Source organism: Oscarella lobularis, chromosome 1, assembly GCF_947507565.1.
Source record: "Oscarella lobularis chromosome 1, ooOscLobu1.1, whole genome shotgun sequence".
In the NCBI taxonomy this organism is placed as follows: Eukaryota; Metazoa; Porifera; class Homoscleromorpha; order Homosclerophorida; family Oscarellidae; genus Oscarella; species Oscarella lobularis.
This window is the reverse complement of record NC_089175.1, coordinates 6,612,583-6,625,489: the sequence shown is the minus strand read 5'-3', so window position 1 is coordinate 6,625,489 and position 12,907 is coordinate 6,612,583. Positions and strand designations below refer to the sequence as shown.

The 12,907-nt window shown below is 42.4% G+C and overlaps 3 protein-coding genes and 1 long non-coding RNA gene across 6 annotated transcripts; 2 read left to right on the top strand and 2 right to left on the bottom strand.

Moving 5' to 3' along the window:
- Positions 1 to 113: 113 nt before the first annotated feature.
- On the top strand, positions 114 to 1,517 carry LOC136197790 (ficolin-2-like). Its single transcript, XM_065987652.1, has 5 exons — positions 114 to 173; positions 404 to 484; positions 539 to 661; positions 713 to 800; positions 847 to 1,517. The coding sequence occupies exons 1-5, from the start codon at positions 114 to 116 to the stop codon at positions 1,515 to 1,517; spliced, it is 1,023 nt and encodes a 340-aa protein (XP_065843724.1).
- A 60-nt stretch (positions 1,518 to 1,577) lies between these two features.
- Positions 1,578 to 2,291, bottom strand: LOC136199859 (uncharacterized). The gene is made up of 5 exons (XR_010673213.1): positions 2,149 to 2,291; positions 1,987 to 2,092; positions 1,815 to 1,901; positions 1,671 to 1,761; positions 1,578 to 1,622 (listed from the first exon to the last, which is right to left on the bottom strand). It is a non-coding gene; the product is annotated as an uncharacterized lncRNA (long non-coding RNA).
- Positions 2,292 to 2,380: 89 nt separating this feature from the next.
- On the top strand, positions 2,381 to 4,006 carry LOC136197696 (ryncolin-1-like). The gene is made up of 5 exons (XM_065987548.1): positions 2,381 to 2,396; positions 2,971 to 3,092; positions 3,144 to 3,222; positions 3,268 to 3,653; positions 3,932 to 4,006. Exons 1-5 carry the CDS (start codon positions 2,381 to 2,383, stop codon positions 4,004 to 4,006), a joined length of 678 nt encoding a protein of 225 aa, XP_065843620.1.
- A 1,446-nt stretch (positions 4,007 to 5,452) lies between these two features.
- Positions 5,453 to 12,628, bottom strand: LOC136199815 (uncharacterized). 3 transcript variants are annotated; one of them, XM_065990121.1, is made up of 19 exons: positions 12,573 to 12,628; positions 12,369 to 12,460; positions 12,221 to 12,310; positions 12,074 to 12,172; positions 11,926 to 12,024; positions 11,770 to 11,868; positions 11,619 to 11,717; positions 11,471 to 11,569; positions 11,321 to 11,419; positions 11,172 to 11,270; positions 11,026 to 11,124; positions 10,874 to 10,975; positions 10,723 to 10,821; positions 10,576 to 10,674; positions 10,400 to 10,525; positions 8,298 to 10,314; positions 7,826 to 8,239; positions 7,494 to 7,770; positions 5,453 to 7,446 (listed from the first exon to the last, which is right to left on the bottom strand). In XM_065990121.1, the coding sequence occupies exons 1-19, from the start codon at positions 12,610 to 12,612 to the stop codon at positions 5,655 to 5,657; spliced, it is 5,940 nt and encodes a 1,979-aa protein (XP_065846193.1). In that variant the 5' UTR covers positions 12,613 to 12,628; the 3' UTR covers positions 5,453 to 5,654. The 3 variants fall into 3 exon arrangements, with proteins under 3 accessions (XP_065846193.1, XP_065846195.1, XP_065846196.1); XM_065990123.1 differs by having other exon boundaries at positions 7,826 to 8,233; XM_065990124.1 differs by lacking the exons at positions 11,172 to 11,270; positions 11,321 to 11,419; positions 11,471 to 11,569; ... (5 more) ...; positions 12,369 to 12,460; positions 12,573 to 12,628 and having other exon boundaries at positions 10,874 to 10,970; positions 11,026 to 11,121.
- Between the last annotated feature and the right edge of the window lie 279 nt (positions 12,629 to 12,907).

Below are 12,907 nucleotides of genomic sequence, written 5' to 3'. Positions count from 1 at the left end.
TCTTGAAATGTAAATAACACGGACCTGACATCATTCCGTGTCTTCCGTACCTAAAATATATCTATAAAAGCGCACAGGCAGAAGAAGACTTTCATTCAAAACACATGAAAACAATGAGAACGCCACTGCTCTTCTTCCTACTTGGCTACGTTGTAACAAACGCGTCTTCTCAGGCAAACATAAACAATGTCCTTTTCTGGCCTAAGAAACCTATCTTGTTCCGGCGCAGACATTGTCAACTGCTTGCGATCATAAACACATTGCTGGACCTCAGGGATTGCCAGGCCCTGTAGGACCACAAGGTTTACCTGGCACTATCGGTTCACGTGGACCGCCTGGTCCAGTTGGAAGAGCGGTACGTAGTAACAAGTGAACAAGCTATTGATACCTCAATTGGCCATAGGGTCCTACTGGAGAGAGAGGGCTGTTGGGGCCAAAAGGATTTAAAGGTGATAAAGGAGACAGAGGGAACACCGGTGTACAGGTAGCAGTACAATGAGGAAAAACAACCGCATGACAGAAATATTATTTCAAAAAGGGAAAGATTGGAAAGGCTGGTTCAAAAGGTGATAAGGGAAATCGAGGTTTTTCTGGCGTCACAGGACCCATCGGGCCCAAGGGTGTTAAAGGACACATTGGGCAGCATGGTCACAAAGGACAGGTGCTGTCCTATTAGTTAAAAGAATGATTTTGAGAACTCGTTTTATATCAGAAAGGTGAACGAGGCATTCAAGGTCTTCCTGGGGTAATGTCAAACGACACAATCGAGTTATTGCAAAACCAAATCCAAGATCTGCTAAGTATGCTTCGATACACTGTAATCTATTTCTCATAAAGTGAGCATAGATATCGTGAGAATCACTGCTTGCGACTGCTCTTGCCTACTTAAACGGTTTCCTCATCTTTCAAGTGGAAATTTTAGAATTGCTTTCCCGGAAATTGGCCTAGTTCCTGTCTACTGTGACATGGAGACCGACGGCGGGGGATGGACGGTCTTTCAAAGACGAAAAGATGGATCAGTTGATTTTAATCGTGAATGGAATGACTACGAAAGAGGATTTGGCGATGTCGAAGGCGATTATTGGCTTGGCTTAACTTTTCTTCACCAGCTCTTGCAGCTAAACGGAGCAAATGAATTAAGAATTGATTTGAAAGATTACTCAGGGAACAGTGCGTACGCCAAGTATAGTAGCTTCAATGTAGGAAACTCCAATTCCAAGTACACGCTAAGCGTTAGTGGGTACAGTGGCACTGCAGGTGATGCAATCGCAGCGTCTGGACATTCACTTAGAAACGCGAATGGAATGAAGTTTTCAACAGAAGATCAAGACAATGATCAGTGGAGTAGTCACTGTGCTGGTCAGCTTAAAGGTGGTTGGTGGTTTAACAGCTGTAATCGCACCTTCCTGAATGGTTTGTATCTGAGTGGCAGCGGGTCAAATCGCATTCAGTGGTACACATGGAAACGATATTCATCCTTGGCATTCTCTGAAATGAAATTTAGAAAAAAAGCATGAATCTCATGGAAGAGACTAACGTTTCTGTCGCTGTGCTTGCCTGTTTGTGTGAGTTTAAATGTGAACAAACGTACACTGAAATAAAATCAGTTGCGGTTAGAAAACCTGGACAAAAGATGACATAACTTCCGGAATGAATGGACAAATAAATACTAGTTATAAAGTAACTCCGCCGCAGCTTCATGACTGTGTGCAACTCTGGCGAGTTCCTGACTGGCGTGTTAGTAGAGCATAGAAGCACTTTCTAAGAAAAAAAGACGTGAGTCTCAAACAGTTTAAATACCAGTATAATATTACGTGGTATAGCTTGATAAAACTCTCAATATCAAATAGGCTTCTTATCGTCTGTCGAAGGAAACGCCATCGTCCAAGCCATCAAAAGATCTAGAAAACAGCATGAATTAATTAAATAATTTATTAAACAAAAAATAAATCTGGGTTCTTGTTTGAGATCGAGTCACATTTTTACCCATTCAGACAGACAAAGTATTTTTGCACGATTTCTGAAGCCTGGAAAAGCGTCCGAATATTTCAAGGCGATGATGGCTAGATTCTTCCACTCAATCTCGCAGTTTCTAAGCGAAACAACCCAATTTCAGTCGCTAGAGTCCTTCTACTTCGACTTCCTAACCGTGAACACGTCGATTTGGCATTCTTGGTTTCGAATGCAGGAGAAGTCAGAGCGTATTTTCGTCATCCGATGATCTCAGGGTTGAAACACTGTCGGAAACACGCAACCGTTCGAATAGCCGCGGCTGACGAGGCGCAAAAACGCCTGGCCGTGCAAGTTCGGAAGTTTTGCCGTGGTTCTAACAAAAGGCGTCTTGCGCAGGCGCAACTCTACTTCGTACGGAAGTCCTTTTATGGCAATCTTTGAAAGTTCATGACACGGAGCTTGCGTATTAATTTGGTATGTCATTCCGTATATCATTCCGTGTCTTCCGTATCCAAAATTCATCCTAAAGCAGACCAGAAGATCAGCGCCTTCATTCATTCATTCAAACGACTTCAAGTGACGAAAAAATGAAAACACAGCTGCTCTTCTGTTTACTGAGCTACGTTGTAGAAAATGCGTCATCACAGGCTAAAAATTATATTTTTCATTTATCCTATAAGAACAAATTTGCTTTTCTGTCGCAGACATTAGCTAAGTCAGGGTGTGATCATAAGCATATCGTTGGACCTCAGGGATTGCCAGGACCTGTGGGACCTCAAGGTTTACCTGGCACTATTGGTTCGCTTGGACCACCTGGTCCAGTTGGACGAGAAGTGCGCATAGTTATTTTGCATTTGACCAGCAATTTACCAGTAAGTTTATTATTTTAGGGTCCTCCTTGAGAGAGAGGACTACTAGGACCAAAGGTGATAAAGGTGACTGAGGAAATATTGGTGAACAGGTAACAGTAAGATCATACCCAAATTACTAAAGCTACGAACTGATTGCTTTCAAAAGGGAACGGCTGGAAACGCTGGCGAAAAGGTCATAAAGGAAACAAAGGTTCTTCCGGTCTTACAGGAACCGCGGGTCCCAAGGGTGATAAAGGGCATACTGAGCAGCGTGGTCATAAAGGACAGGTACTGCTCTATCATTTCTTCAGATATGAATTTAAAAGAAGTTGGCATTAGAAAGGTGACCAAGGCATTCAAGGTCTTCCCGGTGCCACGCCCATAGAAATATTGCACAAGCAACTTGAAGAACTAGGAAGTATGCAACTGACTACTATTTTCAATTATATTATTGTGCTCTTAGTAATTGCAAGCTCACAAGGCTGTGATTGCTCTTGTCTACACAACCGATCTCCTCATCTTTCAAGCGGCACTTTCACAATATCCTATTCCGGAATTGGCCTTATGCCTGTCTACTGTGACATGGAGACGGACAATGGAGGATGGACCGTCTTTCAAAGACGAAAAGACGGATCTGTTGACTTTAATCGCGGATGGAGTGACTATGAACGAGGATTTGGAAATCTTAGCGGTGACTACTGGCTCGGCTTAGCTTCTGTTCACCAGCTGTTGCAGGAAAATGGAGCAAATGAATTAAGGATTGAATTCGAAGATTACTCGGGAGACAGTGCGCATGCCAAGTACAATAGCTTCAACGTGGAGGACTCTACTTCCCAGTACAGGCTAAGGGTTAGTGGGTACAGTGGTACAGCGGGAGATGCAATAGCAGCATCTGGATTCTCACATTATAATGCAAATGGAATGAAGTTCTCGACAAGAGATCGAGACCACGACAGCAAAAAAGGCGTTAATTGCGCTGCTTATAATAACGCTGGGTGGTGGTTTAATGCCTGCTCTTATTCTTTTCTGAATAATGGGCATCGGAGTAATAGAGGCTCATTACCTCGTATCACGTGGCACACATGGAAAGGAAGCACACCCTTGTCATTTTCTGAAATGAAATTTAGAAGAAGGACGTGAACAACCTAGAAGAGATTGACGTTTCTTTTGCTGAGACTGCCTTTCCGTATGTGGGAGTGTAACTGCAAGCAATCGTACCCGTCGCAAGTGCCGTCCAATTGAATTTTAGACAGGCGATTTGATTGTACGCGGATGTAGTAAACGAGTCTGAGTATCTGCGCTAAAGGAAACGCTTCCAATCGAGCAGCAGTTACGACAAAAGTATATTCATATATATTCACAAGGTATTTTTCTTAGAGATGATAGCCGATGTCGATACAAGATGTTGTTGAATCTTTGTAGAGCGTCAATGAAGGTAATGACTGTACTGAAATTGTGAACGTTCTCCGATACGCAAAGGTCTAATATGTTGGCTCATATTCGTTGAGCCGCTGATGTGCGTCACAAAGCCCACCTAAGAAGTCAATCACATATAACTTCCGGGTTAAATAAATACGATAGAAATAGAAAATCACTTTTAGGTGTGTAAAAGGAGAGAAGCCACACTCTGACTATCTTTTGACTAGCCTTTGCTAAAAAGACCAAGGTTAGTAAATCAAAAGACACGCCAATATTCAAATATTAACTAACTGTTTCACTAACAAACGCGGCTTCACTGAACTCTCTATAGCAAATGAGTTGTCTAAGACATTCATACACAAGTTAGGGAAGGAGAGGATAGGCTTCGTCGTCGAAAAAGGATATTGTTGAATTTTGAGGTCAGCCTCAATGAATGAAAAGTGATGACGGCACTAACGCGAATGTTGAAAAACTGAAATGTGTAGACGCAAATTGAAATTCAAACGGACTGCAAATTCTTAGCTGAAACGTTATTTTACGCCAAACCATCTGCAGTCCGCCAACGGAAATAACACTATCATATAATTTCCGCAACAAATAAATAGGTAAATTAAATACTAACGATAGAGCAACTTACTATTATGACCTTTCAAAAGAAGAGAAGCCATACTCTGCCTAGTTTCTGACTGACCTGATAGAAGAGCTTAATTAATTAATTAAAAGAGCGCGTTTAGTTGTGAAATAGCTTACTCTGGCGCAAAGACAACTGCACCTAGCCAATCTGAGAAAAAGACCAGGATAAATAAATAAATACTGATAAAAAAGTGACCTAGTACCTTCACAACTGATTTCGAATTTATTCTCTGTAAAATGGGGCAAGAGTTGGGTCTCATTCCGCAAGAGAAAACACAGGTACTCTTGAGTTTGTGTAGGAAAAAGAAGATTCGTTCAACTGCTGCTACAAAAAACAGTTTAGAAGAAAATGGAAAGACAAAGGGAGCCTTCAATGCAGGGACAAAGGCATGAATATTAAAGAAGGCCATACAGATACTAATTAATAGACGTCTTATTCTAGACTAATAGCACGCGTACCTGTTGTTTTCTAACACTCCTTTTTTCCTTTCTCCTTCCTGTCTTCTGGAACTGTAAAGGACAAAAGCATAATTTACCTCTGTAGCCCCATGCAAAGCCTTGGGGGTAAAATACTTGACCTTCCGGCAGGTGAACAGTTCTGTATTTTACAGTCGTCATGACAGATTCTAGCAGTGCATTAATTAGGACTAAATACGACAAAGTCAGACCTCAATATAACAGCGTTACAAATACCAACACGATTAACTATCTTTTACGCAGCTACGTGACTATACAGAAATGAATATAAACACATAGCTCTATACTTGTGCCTCCAAAAGGGTGTAATGGAAGAGGACGCTACGTTGTAAGACTGTCGGGATTACATTTGAAAACGTTTGATATTAAAGCGTTTTGGTCTTCTTTTCTCAGTGCAAGTATGAGCATTCTTCTTGTGGCGTTTCTGTGATGCTTTTCTGCCCAGGTACTAAGCATTTGCAGAGCCCTATCTCGATCGCTATTATGAGCTGCGGCAAAGCTATCTAATTCATGAGACTCAAACTTTGGGTGCGGTCCAAGAGCCGCTCCAACGTGCCTCCAGCGACTTCCAATGCGTCTAGCCACATCACTTTGTTCATCTGGAGACACCACGTCGTCTAGCTGGTTTTCAGCAGTTTGAGTAACCATAGCATTTACTGATGAGCAGTGAATTGACCCGTTGTCAGTCCCGGAACGTCCGTTTAAAAGAGACTTCAAATTCTCCAGTCTTGGCATCGGTCGCCATATTACCGGGTAGAGCTGAAATGACCCTACGATAGAGCCAGTTTTGTCAATAGCGTTATAGGAAAATTTAACACTGACGACAGTGTTTTTTGTCCGCTCTAGACAAAAGGACCTTGTTATGTAGTTCATGTGGCCTGCACCAATCATTGACTTTAAGGCTATTGCAGAAATAGCGGGGCTACTTGGGGCGCCGTTAGCGGAAAACAAGACTGAACTGTCATTCGTTGGATTAACAGACAACTCTACACTCTCCGTTGAGTCAACGTTGATGTAATCATTCTGAAAGTCCTTGCATTCTCTGGCCAATTCTTTCTGATTTTTGTCAATTTTTTTCGTAACCTCATCGCACTGACACGATAGAGATGCAACAACGCTTCCTTGAGAATCTCCTTCAGCAAAAGAAAGAGGAGCATAAAGTCGAATAGAAATAAAAAAATAACCTTCCTGTACAATGCAGTGCTCGGAAAATCCACGACAAAGAATGCGAATACAATTTCTTTCCACTCGAAATTCCGTCTCACCGTCAACGGCAGACATTGCTCCTTGGTTCAGATCGGCTAGCAACTGATACCCTTTTTCACACGTTGAAAGGCCACTGTGATAAAGAATTCTAACTCTAAACGGTTTTTCTAAGCAGATATGATGACGAAGCTCTATTGTTGCTTTGTTTCTAAGGGTCAATCCATGAGGCAAGACTGTGGCGACACAAGTTATTGCTGGAGCTTCTTTGTAATCTTCCGGAAAATAAGACGTCACCGAAAAGTTCGTTGCCTCACTTACAGCATTCTCTGAAAGAGTCACAGTTACTCCACTGCTTTTCAAGTGTATCTGGCCTCCTCCGCTGTCTACTGTGCATGAACGCCTCTCTTTCAAGACAAAAGAACGGATCTGACCAAGAACATTCAAGCGAAAACGATTGACTTCCACTGACTCTAAGACCAGTTCAGAAACCTTTGAAGTGCCAACCAATTCATTGGTTTCAAGGACTTCTCCAACGTTCCTCCAGACCGTTTCTTCGAGTACGTCTACTTTGGCAGGAAGACTCTTTGGAGAGGCTATAGCCTTTTCCTGCCTCTCCTCTTTGCCATCCTTAAGTCTCGACGAGGCGACCACAACCTGACACGAACTTTGATTCTGCAACAAATGCGGCGGCACCGACGAAGCAAGAATTAAGTCTTCGGGAGCCGGCAAAAGACTTTTCCTCCAAGCCAGAGGCTCGGTACCGGTTGCAAAAGATGTTGGATCGATTGGAGGACCAGTCTTAAAATGCAAAAAAGGCAAAGATAAAGTTTCAGCGTGGCCAACCTCTCCGACGTCTCGTTGTTTCGTTTGACTCGGTGACTCGAAGTACTCGTCCCGTTCACTCAATCTAAAAAACGCATAAAAGGGGACACCTCAACAACTAAGCGTTCTCACAAATTCTCCTCGTAAGCAGCTGCAATTTTATGCCTGTGAATGCCGCAATTTTCACAAGCTTTAATAAGAGCATTCACCGTTGCTTCTGGACCGCATCTTTCTACCCAAGTCTCTATGACATTCAAGGCTCGAACAAGATTCTTGACAGACGTTTCTTTGTATTGCGTTATGTCACTGGCACTAGCCTCCAAGAAAACAGCAAACTCATCCCATTTTGCATTGACTAGGAACGCAACAACGCGAATAAGGCGAGTGTCGATCGCCTTAGGAAGTGCCTCTGCAAAAAACTGTAAAGCAATCAAGCGAAACGCACTCTACCTCTATATCTTTACCTTGAGACAATAGTCTAGCACAGATGGGTTTGTGTTCAAACCAACAGTCAATTTCAAACTCTTGTTGTCTTCTACTGAGTGGCTCATTGAATGGGTTAAAATACACTTTGGAAATTTTCCGTGGTGGTTCTGATGACGAGTCACCATCCTCGTCGAAAATTACAGAAAGATCTTCTGGATCAATGCCAAACTCCTCGTTCTTACGAGCGGCTTTCTTCGTTTGACAGCAGATGCTATACTTAAAACCCCTCATGCCTTGCATACAGACGTTTTTCATTTGCTCGTGCAACTCGCTCTTGATTGAGGCCAAGAACTGTCCGCTTATCTTCTCTCGGTCCTCGTCATTAACGAAACGAATCGTCAGAGCTATCCATTTGCCTCGCTTGTGATACAACAGCTCAACTTCCACTAATACTAATATTAATAAATATTTAGAAAGATTAAACTAGAAAACGCTGCTACCAGAACGTACCTTCCGCTGGCGTCTTGTCTTGAGCAAGGAAGATGCATTGATGACGTGAAAGCCGAGGTTTCAGCGGATACACTTTGAGAAAGCGTGTTATGAGACGAAAGAAGAGGCATTCCGGGACAAATTTTAGCTTTTTTGGGATGACGATGAGAGGAGCCGGAAGACCGCAAGAACGTGACTCAACGTTTGAAGAAGTAAGACGTTCCAAATAAGTAAAAGAATACAGAAACGGCGCTTTGAGCATTGAAGGAACGTAAAAATTCTTCTGGCCTTCAACAGGCGTGATGACGTCAAGGAGTTCTAGAAGTCGTACAACAAGCCTATTTTCGGCTTCAACTCTTTCTCCATCGGTGTTCTTTTGGCCAGTAGCCAAATCACTACAGTCGGCATCGCGCATTTGCTTCAGACGATACATCATCAAGTCATTAGACATCACCCCTTTCTTTTTCAGAAAGTCCCACTGTGGCTCCATCAATGGACCTGGCTCTACCGCTGTCACGAAAGCTGACAGAGCTTTGATTACCCACATAGGTCTGGTAAAAACGACGTCTTTCAAATCTTCTACTTCCGGGTAATAGAGAATTACTCCGACGCTTGCAAGATATTTCAGAGCCACGAGGACTTCGTCGCGACTTGAAATATTGCAGATTGTCGGATGCTGAGCGAGCATCACTATTTCGTCTACTTTAGCCACAACAGTTTTCATGACCTCGCTCCACTGAAACAGAAGGATTTCAAGGTAAACCCAAAATAGAGGCTGCTTTTTCGCTTTTTCCCAATACGTCGTCGTCATGCGATCGACTCGCTCTCGAATTTCTCTAACGCCTTTACACGGAGAACCTGAACCGGAGACGGAATTGTCTACTAGAAATATTCTCTTGAAGAAATGAGCCATTTCGCGAAAATCTTCGTCTTTCCTGGGTCTCGGTTTGACGATGTGTTTCTTGAAGTCGCTGTCGCTCAAAAGTTCTTCAAACAACTTGCCTTGCTCCCTCAGCCATTCTTTTACTGAGTCTGAATTAGGAAACTTCTCCTTGTTGTCCAAGACGTCTCGGTGGGTGCCAATTGCAAAGACGGGGGGAGGAGCCACTTCTTCGTCCTTACCCAGCCAATGGTCACCCATAGGCGTCTCTTCATGGGCGGCTGTGATTGAGCCAAACCAGTAGAGAGGAAAGTCTCCGTTTGTGCGAATCCAGCCTAATTCATTTGTTAGGTCTGTTACTTCGCCATCCGATGATCGATAAAACGACTGCGCTTTATCTGACAGCGACTTTGAGATGTCCATTACAATCATGTAAATTGACATACAAAACGCTTTGCTGTCCGGCATGAGAGCCGAATGAGTGGCGAGATAAACTTCCTGTCCACCCAAATCCCAGATATCGCGAACGCCCAGGATTCTCTCACGAAGATCTTCTTCACTTGGTCTATTTGTGAGAAAAGTTTTGACTAACTGTAGCTGGCCAGCCGTGAGCGTTTTCGCTTCAATGCCAAACATTTTCAAATCCTCTGAATGTGTTTCTACTGCTGGTGCTGGTTTCAGATGATTTATTGCTGTAGAAAGGTCTATTTTGTCTGCTTCTGCGTCTTTCGATTTGACGTTAGGCTCTCTTGAATTTAGTACAAAATGGGATGATTCAGAAGAGCCTTCTTGCCAGCTCTTCGACGTCAACTGCTGCTGATTCATGCGATAGACACCCTCTGCAATTAGCGGATCTAAGTGGTCCTTGCTGTCCGTGGCGATCCAACCTCTTGTCGCTGTGTGGGTCATTGTTACGGCTGCTCCTTCTGTGCTCGCTTTCTTTTTCTCAAAAGTTCTGTTCAAAAGAGAATCTACAAGACATGACTTGCCAGTTCCGTCTTGACCAGCAACGATGACACGACAACGGTTGACTGTTACAGAGCCGCGCTTTAGAGCCTCGTCGTAAATTTCTTGAGAACGGTCAGACGGGTCAGCAGTTTCTTGGCAGGCTTCGTCGGAAGTGTTTTCAACTTCTTCGTCCGAAGAGGAGCGGTTGTCCTAAAAAAAGAAGTAAGGATCACAAGCAGAAATTCCCATAAAACTAGTCCCCTTGAAAAAAAAAAGCAATAGCTTAGGAACACACCTCTGAGAGACTCTCTTCGTCTATGCCTTCTTCAGCCGTAATTTGACTACCCAAAATCTGTTTAAGAGATGAAATGACGTTGCGTTTCTTGTTGAAGTGAGCTTCAAGAAGAGGGGTTCTACCAAACTATTTCCAACGTCAAAATATAAAACTGAAAAGGAAAAAGAAAAGGCTACTTTATTTATTGCTTTTGTATTAGCTCCAGATGAAACTAGAAATTTAGCGATTTGAGCGTGACCATTCTTACACGCAAAATGAAGTGACGTATAGCCATCCTAAACATTCATAAATGACAATTCCCTGAATCTGTCACGTTGCAATACTTCATGTGGCTCATTGATATTGCACCCTATTTCAACAAGGCGTCTTACAATATTCAAACGACCGCGTTCGCTTGCAAGTGCCAGGGCTCCGTTACGACTCTAAATTCTATATTAATCAATTATCAAGCAATCGTTACATGCTAGTATTTACGGTTGTTTTTGCGGCAATGTTGCAACCGCGTTGAAAAAGAACATTTGTCACTTCTAAATGTTCATGTAAAACGGCAAAAAGAAAAGGCGTGAAGCCACTATGCTGATGTTCAACAGTGAGGAGACTATCCGCAATCACTACTAAATCAATACCTCATCGCGAGCTTCTATATCAGCTCCAGATGAAATCAGAAAATCGACTGTTTGAGCGTGTCCATTGTGGCACGCACAATGAAGTGAAGAAAAGCCTCCCTGAACATTGTTTAATAATTAAATAACCGGTACCTGTTATAACTAACGTTGTCTTTAGCAAAAACGTTGCAATGATGTTTAATAAGAACATCAATGACTTCTGAATGTCCATTTTCAGCAGCCGCAAGTAAAGGCGTTTTTCCATTCTGACGTCAAACCGTGAAATAATATTTTCTAAGGGATAATTAATTATCACCATATTCAAAGCTTCTATATCTGCTCCAGATGATATCAGAAATTCAGCCGTTTTAGCGTGTCCTTCCGCGCACGCCAAATGAAGTGAAGTAGCGCCATTCTAAAGACTCATAATGAACAAACGTCTTGCAATTCATTTCCTTTTTAGAACCTCAGTAAGTTCATTGACGCTCAATCCTATTCCCACAAGTCGTATCGCAATGGCCAAAAACCCCTGTAGGCTCGCAATGTGTAGAGCTCCAACACCATCCTAGATTCCATGAAAGATTATGAAGTAAACTTCACTTATTATTACTTACGATGTTTTTAACAGAAATGTTGCATTTACATTGAATAAGAACATCCATGACCTCCAATTGTCCAAAGAGAACGGCACGAAGAAAAGGCGTGTATCTCCACTGGTGTAAACCGTGGAAATTATCGTCCGATTGCTTATTAATAAATCAATACCTTATCCAAGGCTTCTATATTAGCTCCAGCTAAAATTAAAATTTCAGCAAATTTCGGGCGTCCACGCTCACACGCCCGATGAAGTGGAGTAAGGCCATTCTAAACACTCTTATATCAATGACAAATTTTTTACATTTCTTCAATGCTCAAAATTACATGATTAGTTTCATTTATACTGAATTCCATCCCAACAAGTTGTCTTACGATATCCTCATGTCCGTAATAAACTGCCAATGCAATAGCTCCATCACCATCCTGCATGTCATTATGGATTACTAAATAGCCATTACCTGGGATTACTTACCCTGCCTTTTGCAGAAATGTTGCAACCATGTTGTATAATAACGTCTATAATTTCGGATAGATTATTTGAAACGGCGCAAAGAAAAGGCGTCAATCCTCTCTAATGTCAAACCGTGAGACAACTTCTGCCAATAAATCAATACCGCACATTATTCAAAGCTTCTATATTAGCTCCAGCTGAAATCAGAAATTGAGCCATTTCAGCACTCATAGCGAGATGAAGAGCTGTATATCCGTCCTACATCAAAAGAAATTCCAATGAACTGTTATGCACAGAAGAATTTATTGTACGGTACCATGTCCGTCGCTTCTTTCCACTTTTCTGGATAGCGACAAATGAACTGTGATACGAAAGTCGTATTTCCGTCCATGACAGCGGATAAGAACTCTACAAAAACAAAAAATAGGGTTCATATCTTCCCTAAATCACAGTCACAAACAGAGAACGGTGCATATCGAGCAAATGAACAAACGATACAACTAAACGCGACGCAACAAACCTTCTTTTTCGATCGAAAAGCTCACCGAGACGTGCGTCATCGCGTCGGGAGAACTGTGAAACTGAAAGAGATGCCCGTATGTGAACTTATAATCCGGGTCTCAAAAAATGTCGTTGCTCCGCCGCTCACGAAAAATACTGCTCGTTCGTCAGCATCGTTGCAACTTCCCTAAAAGAAAAAAGAAAGACAACTTCGCTGTGGTGAGACGCTATAATACATTTCATAAAACAGTCATATGACTAGCTACAGCAAATGGTGTTTCTATCAGAAACAGCACAGTGACCACTGGTCCGTGACTACTACAGTTATTTAGAGACAACATAAACTAGTGAAAT

What these genes read in the sequence shown, in the direction of transcription:
- LOC136197790 (XM_065987652.1), top strand. Translation starts at nt 114, where the DNA reads ATGAGAACGCCACTGCTCTTCTTCCTACTTGGCTACGTTGTAACAAAC. An exon ending in GAGGGAACACCGGTGTACAG is followed by an intron (nt 485 to 538) that starts GTAGCAGTACAA and finishes TATTTCAAAAAG; the next exon opens with GGAAAGATTGGAAAGGCTGG. An exon ending in AGCATGGTCACAAAGGACAG is followed by an intron (nt 662 to 712) that starts GTGCTGTCCTAT and finishes GTTTTATATCAG; the next exon opens with AAAGGTGAACGAGGCATTCA.
- LOC136197696 (XM_065987548.1), top strand. An exon ending in GCAACTTGAAGAACTAGGAA is followed by an intron (nt 3,223 to 3,267) that starts GTATGCAACTGA and finishes TTGTGCTCTTAG; the next exon opens with TAATTGCAAGCTCACAAGGC. An exon ending in CTTCCCAGTACAGGCTAAGG is followed by an intron (nt 3,654 to 3,931) that starts GTTAGTGGGTAC and finishes AATGAAATTTAG; the next exon opens with AAGAAGGACGTGAACAACCT.
- LOC136199815 (XM_065990121.1), bottom strand. Translation starts at nt 12,612, where the DNA reads ATGACGCACGTCTCGGTGAGCTTTTCGATCGAAAAAGAAG. An exon ending in ACGAAGAGAGTCTCTCAGAG is followed by an intron (nt 10,315 to 10,399) that starts GTGTGTTCCTAA and finishes TTCTTTTTTTAG; the next exon opens with GACAACCGCTCCTCTTCGGA. An exon ending in AGACAAGACGCCAGCGGAAG is followed by an intron (nt 8,240 to 8,297) that starts GTACGTTCTGGT and finishes TATTAATATTAG; the next exon opens with TATTAGTGGAAGTTGAGCTG.